Here is a 6,576-nt window from a genome sequence, read left to right as displayed (position 1 = left end):
TATCAAAATATCGTGGCTAATAGTTTGTGAATCGCAAACATTTAAAGTTAGTTAATTAGATCGTGTATTTAAAATTTGCGTATTTAAATGTGGTACAATCTAAAATGCTATTATAAAAGCGAAAGCCAATGATTGCTACTGCGTTACTGTATAACACTATAAAGTATATCGGTGTGAATTTAACGTTATACGGTGTCTATATAATTCTCAAGCGTTAGTGTTAATATTAACACACGATGTGGATTTATAATCTCTGATGTTTATGTCAACATCATGATATTGATTTAAAATCCACATGAGGTTAAATCCACATCATGTTGATGTTAATACGCTCAGAACTTGTATATATACACACACCGCATGATGTTAAATCCACAGCAATATTTTTTAGACTGTAAATAGAATTGTAGAAATGCGGGCGAACGCAGTAAATCGTATCGTGTGAGATGTACCGATTTAAGTGTCGAAGCGAGCTGTAAAATATAAATCAATATTCGACGTACCGATCAATCGAGTGGCACGTGCACTCGATTATGCTAATAATGTTCAATAATACATATCCGACGACCACGAGCGGTATCGTTACTTTGCATTTTATTTATCTTGCCACGTTTTTAAAGAGAAAGCTGTAAAGGACTTGTCTTCTCTCAACTTCTTTTATGAATATATTAGTGAGCGCAGCAGGAAATTATAACTGAAAGTTATCTAAAGCTTAATTAGTTTGTCATCCAGCGGAAACGCAACGTTTTCTCGATTACAAAATAGCCATCGCTTCTTCTTTAACTTTATTTCCATCTCGCGAGACGACGACGACGACGACGACGACGTTCTAAAATATGTACCTTCGTCGCGAGATCTAACTCTGTGTATCATGCACGACGTATCCGAGGATCTACCGTGGAACGAAAGCAAAGAGGATAAAACTGAAATCATGAATGGCATTTTCGTTGAAATTTCGAGACGAAACGGAAGATCTTCCGATGCGGCTCGTAAGAAGCGTGTATCTCGTCGTGACCTAATTGCGTGTTTTACGTTTCAGTGTTACCGTCGTTTCCTGCGACGAATCGAATTGCTAATTTTTCTAAAAGCCATCGCAATGCTCCAACGAGCAAATCTGACGAAATATTTCCTCTCAATGTAATTCCTCCTTTTCCCTGAAATTTCCAAATAAAAAAAGAAACACTTCACATTTCATAGTCCTTTGATAATTACTCTACCTGTTAACGTCCTAAATATATCCATGAATAAATGAATAAAATAAAATTCATTGATTCGTTAAATGTGCATAATACGACTGAGAGATTTCATTATTTCAACAAAATTTAATCGTGCCAATGACGATCATGTTCACAATGGTCGCAAGAACATTTCTGCCGCAAAATTTAAATTCGCAATTCGCTGATGCGATTCGTACTCAAGCGGTGCCTTTATATCTTCGATCGGTCGAAAATAGTAGAAAACTCACGATTTGAAATTCATATGAGCTGTCGATATATTCGCGACCATTTATCTCGCTGGCCATACATAAACAACGTGTAGAATAAAGACAAATAGACGAACTCTCTTAAGTAAATCATCCTCCGCGATTGCGTATTTTAATCAATAAATCGATAAAAATATCCAATCGAGTTTTATTTACAAAAGAAAGAAAGGAGTGTAAAACAATGACACTGAGTTGTTTATAAAGTGTAGAGATATTCTGCACACCTGTTTCATCTCGATTATATACACGATAATGACGCACGTGCTCGAAACGATAATAAAAATGTCTTGTCTACGTCATGGATGCCATTGTAAGCTAAAAGCTCGCGTGCGTGCAACTAGTGCGTGATGCTTTAAATGAAATTCTTAAGTAGTTTATCGATCGCGCTCCAGAGAAAAGCCTAGTGAGGATAAGTGTGTCGCGGAAAACGTGATTTAATTTAATACTACGACAGTAAAACGGTGGCAGTAAAATGTAATTTTCATTTCAGAACAAAATAATGGAAAATTGAATTTTCTAATTAACCCGAAAATGTATTTAACGCGTCCCATTTTGAAAATTGTAGATTTGAGATCACTTAAGAATCTTAATTACATTTTCCAACGGATTTTACATTTGATTCGGTGTTAAAAAAGAACCGATCTATCTTTCCTTTTTTTTTTTTAAAAAATAGCATTGCACTCCAGTTCCAAATATAGATATCCTTCATCATTTTTAGATCCCGTAATCCGATGTCTGTCTCCCTGTATGTTTGTCTCCTTGTTTAATGTTAACATATAATTGTTGTGCATATCTTATATAACCCTAGAATCCCGAAGTCTCGCGACGTGAAATATATTTACATGTGGTATCGTGACATGGAAAAAATTGTCCAGGCAGTCCGCAAAAAGTGCGAAAAGATTACTGGGTTATAACCGCAAAAATGTTCCGCGTTATTCGCCGGAAAAATTGCAATAGCAGTGACGAATCACGCATCGCCTATATATCAATGTCGAACTAACGAAATTGACCGACCACGTGTAAAAGGCGATTATCGCTCAGTAATTTCGGTCGTTTAAATTCACCACGGAGATATAAATTTCTAAAACGCAAATTACTAAAACTTGATCTTCAACAAAAGAGGATAACTCTGTTTTTCATACTTTTGTAATTATTTCTTCGTGATGAATCAAGTCCTAATTAACGTCCGTTAATTAATCGTCTTTGTGCCTCTTTTGTGTCTAACTTTTAAAACATCTATATCTATATCATAATTTAACTAAAAAAAAAAAAAAAAAATGCAAGTGACTACATGTACTAATCGGCATATAATGCTATTTTCTTTGTTTGTTCTCTGTGGCGCCCGTTGTTGTATCCACCTGAACACCTGAAAAAAACAAAACCACTCACTGAAAAAAACCTCTCAAAAAATCTCAAAAACTCTACCTCCAGGTCTTGAAGGTACTAATTAAATGCCTCCTTAGCCAAGTCAATAAAAGCTTGCTCGAACGTTTGCATGTGAATTTTTAATTCTTATTCTCACTGTCTATATGCTGTTATTATCTTTTTTTTTTTTTATTTACATCCTTTCGTTTGTTCTACGCGCGATTTACATTTCTCTCTTAGTTATTTGCTCTCGATTGGTTTATTTCTAATTCGTTATATTTTTTTTTTTTTTTTCTGTTGATTACTTGCAATAAGGGGATGTGTATGCTCCCCTCTCTGCGAATCGTTGAAAGTTGCGCTCTTCTCGATGGAACAGAGTCAGCGGTGTAGAAACTTCTTGATTACATCTCTAATTTAATTTATGATTCTGTTACATGTCTATCTACTCGTTAGTAAATAGATACCAAAGTAATTTTGTTATCTGCGGAACATGCAATTTCTATCTCCCATGTATGAAATATCGAATGTGAGAAAATAATATATCAAATCTCTAGCCACTCGTTAAATTATAGTCGGAGAGACAATGTGATGTTTGCACTTCAACGAAACGCATTGTTATATGCTTTTTCGATGGCTTATTCGTAACTTTGTGTTCCGCATGCGAATGTTTTTACAGTTTTTACAGTTTTTACAGACTCCGATTACGAAGTCAATCAAAAATTATGCAAAAACGGATTTAACGATTCGAAAGAATTTTTCTAAAATAATTATCTATTTCGCGTGTGCATTCGAACTTAATCAATGTGATCATCCAGTAGTTTTCAAGCTGTCGATAAAAACGGTAGTCCCATTAGATTTTGTTCTACCTCGTAGCGATAATGTCCCTCACCTGTACATATACGAAACCATTCAGTGTACCAGCGTCGACATTGCACGAACGTCTTGATAGTTGTAAATATAATAACATGTGTTAAGAGAAGTTATAAAAATATTATACGAGTCGTAAGTAGATGTTTTGATCAAAGAAAATTTGGAGGACAATGTACTTTAGTGAAAGCTTTCTTTGATTCGCTAATACTATTTCCATTTCTCTCATCTCACTCCTTCGCTTCTATCTCGTGACGAAAGGAAATGGGAAAAACGAAGCGAAGGAGATGACTCGGTAACATCGTTAAGAAAAATGATATTGCGCGAGATTCTCACAAGAGACAGAATTAAATTGCCTTGGTGCCCCTCTTCCCGTGCTGCGTCGCAGTATCCCTCGTCCCTCCTGATCAGAGGACGCATTAGAAAAACACCGTTGCAACGGCATACGTGGGTTATAGCCGATAAAAGTGATATTAGCATGTACAGAGTAAGCGCTTGATCGCCTCAAACAATAGCGCATGCACGGTTCGCGGGGCTCCGTGTATAATATCTTAATTAAAATCTATGCTAACACACAAATTCTATTGCGCACCATACCTACCCAAAAACACCTATAAGCTAATTAGATTAGATTTTCTTTCCGTAGAAATTCACCTAAGCTCTGTCTCTTTCACTCTTTGTCTTTCTCTCTCTCTCTCTCTCTCTCTTTTACTCTTCTCTATCATCGTTACTCCATCAACTGATTTACACATCTCCTGACGTTTCCGCTCCATTCGCTTCCTGGTTCTTGCCCTTTACTGTCTTTTCTTACTATCGCTCTCTTCGTTCTAATTTCAATATTAGATTCATATATATGCGTTCCCAATCGCACATGCAAATCTACACCGCATTGAAACCTACCTACTCGGTCTTATTAAGCAGGGGTCCAGCCTTTGATTAGCCTCCAGTACAATTTCCGCCATGGTTCTCGACGAACATATAATCCAGATAGCACATAATCCAGAACTTATTGAGTTGGATCTCACTGCCGGTCTTAATATTTGCAACCTTGTTTGTTAACCACTACATTAATTTTCTCTATGCACGCGACTATGCGCAAAGATAATCGGACAGATATTATATTAATCCGCAACGTTTGCACGAATAAATATCCTGCACCTTCTCCGATATTCGTCATAAAATATGTTCAAACGGCGCGGTCGGCAAATTCGTTGAATTTGCGAATTCTATTTCAGAAACGTGTTTGTTGGATGTAATATGTAAAATTATCAAAGTTCGCGATTACATAAGACTGTTGAGATTAAATATAGAATATAGAATATAGAATAGCATTTTCCGTAACATTTTGCGAAACATTTCTAACGAGCGTTCGATGTGTGTATATATTATATATAACTCACACTTATACTCGCTTCATAAAACTTGTAAATAAAAGTTTAACTTTGTCGATATTTCACTTGGCATGTAATATCACCGCTTATACATCACAAGATTTTTCCGTCACCAGATTTCCCTTCGGCTTTCAATTTGTTTCTATCTCGCAAGTTTTTATTATATCACTACGACAGATGCAGTTTAATCTCGATGTGAAGTTGTTTCTTTGGAAATGTATATACTCACGTTTGATTGATTAATATTAAGAATTTCAAAATATGTATATCTTATCACTTTTGAATAGTTCCCGTTATTTGAGAAGTCAGTGTCACTCACTTTTGTTTTAACTCGTGAAGTTTTGATCTCGATGTCGATAAATATCTGTAAATAACATTTTTCAAAGATTTCTCCATGTTTTCATATTCGTTTACATACGTTTCTTCGCGGCTTCTCTCGATTTATTTGATTCAACTTTATGCTTTTCTTTCATTTTTTTTTCTCGCTCTCCTCTTTCTCTATCTCTTTCTTTGTTTCTTTCTTCCTTACAGTTTCTCAGTCCCAGGATTATCATTTATTATGCGATAGAGAGACTGAAAGGTATCAGGTGTTATTATTTCATTATCAGATGCACATTAATTCCTATCTTTTCTCAGACCATGGCAGCGACGAAGAGGAACGCTGGTCTCACATCCGCCGTACCTCGAGCGACGTTGAACGACGAGGAGCTGGTAAGGACTTACCCTTTAGTCATATATACTTCACCCTTACCACTTCATGTCACCAGTTAATAAACCAAGAGAAACATGCTTACCCTGTAAGAGGAGGGTTGGCTATCATCGCGTCGTCCCGCTGATGTTTAAATAATCTTTACAACGGCTAAGCTCTTTTTCAATGACATTTTTTAAAGTTAACATTGCGTGGACGACGCAATTTACTGTATTAATTAGTGTCACATAAATCACACAGCGAAGTTTCGATACTTTCTTTCTACGTGTTGTACTTTATTCGGAAACCCTCGCGTAATGAATGGGGGGATGAGAGAAAAGTTTTAAAAGCGAAAGGACGTTTACTTTCTAATTGCGAGATAGAGATAATACGAGTGTAGCAAGAAGTAATATCAGAAGAAGTAGGGAAACGGACGTCAGAGAGAAATTAGATCGTATATCATTTAATTTTAAGTTTCAATTTCCGGTAAGAGACCGGTGACCAAAACTTAACTTAACCACTGGGTTTTCTTTTCTTTTCATACGAAACGTGCTGCATTTTATCCTCATTTCCACGCTATTTTCTTTCACGTAAGTGTGTTCTAGCCAATTTCAGTTCTGAATCTCCTTATTTCTATTTACTCCTCTCCTGTATTATTCTAAAGTAACACGTAGCGACCTAGTGTAAAACACATTAGGCTAGGATACCGTGATACGCATCACGTATGTATTAAAGAAATATATGCATATATATGCATTAGATGGAAAAATAGTGATTGAATC

The 6,576-nt window shown here is 36.0% G+C and overlaps 1 protein-coding gene across 1 annotated transcript in view; it reads left to right on the top strand.

Annotated features, from left to right (window-relative positions):
* LOC108746839 overlaps window positions 1-6,576 on the top strand; it is a 55,888-nt gene that overhangs the window by 21,598 nt on the left and 27,714 nt on the right. Inside the window, exons 4-5 of the mRNA XM_018483854.1 lie at window positions 2,915-2,923; window positions 5,743-5,817. Coding sequence (XP_018339356.1) covers window positions 2,915-2,923; window positions 5,743-5,817 — 84 coding nt within the window. The remainder of the gene's footprint in view (window positions 1-2,914; window positions 2,924-5,742; window positions 5,818-6,576) is intronic.

This window comes from Trachymyrmex septentrionalis, unplaced genomic scaffold, assembly GCF_001594115.1.
Source record: "Trachymyrmex septentrionalis isolate Tsep2-gDNA-1 unplaced genomic scaffold, Tsep1.0 scaffold19, whole genome shotgun sequence".
Taxonomy (NCBI): Eukaryota; Metazoa; Arthropoda; class Insecta; order Hymenoptera; family Formicidae; genus Trachymyrmex; species Trachymyrmex septentrionalis.
This window is presented reverse-complemented; position numbering and strand designations above follow the sequence as displayed.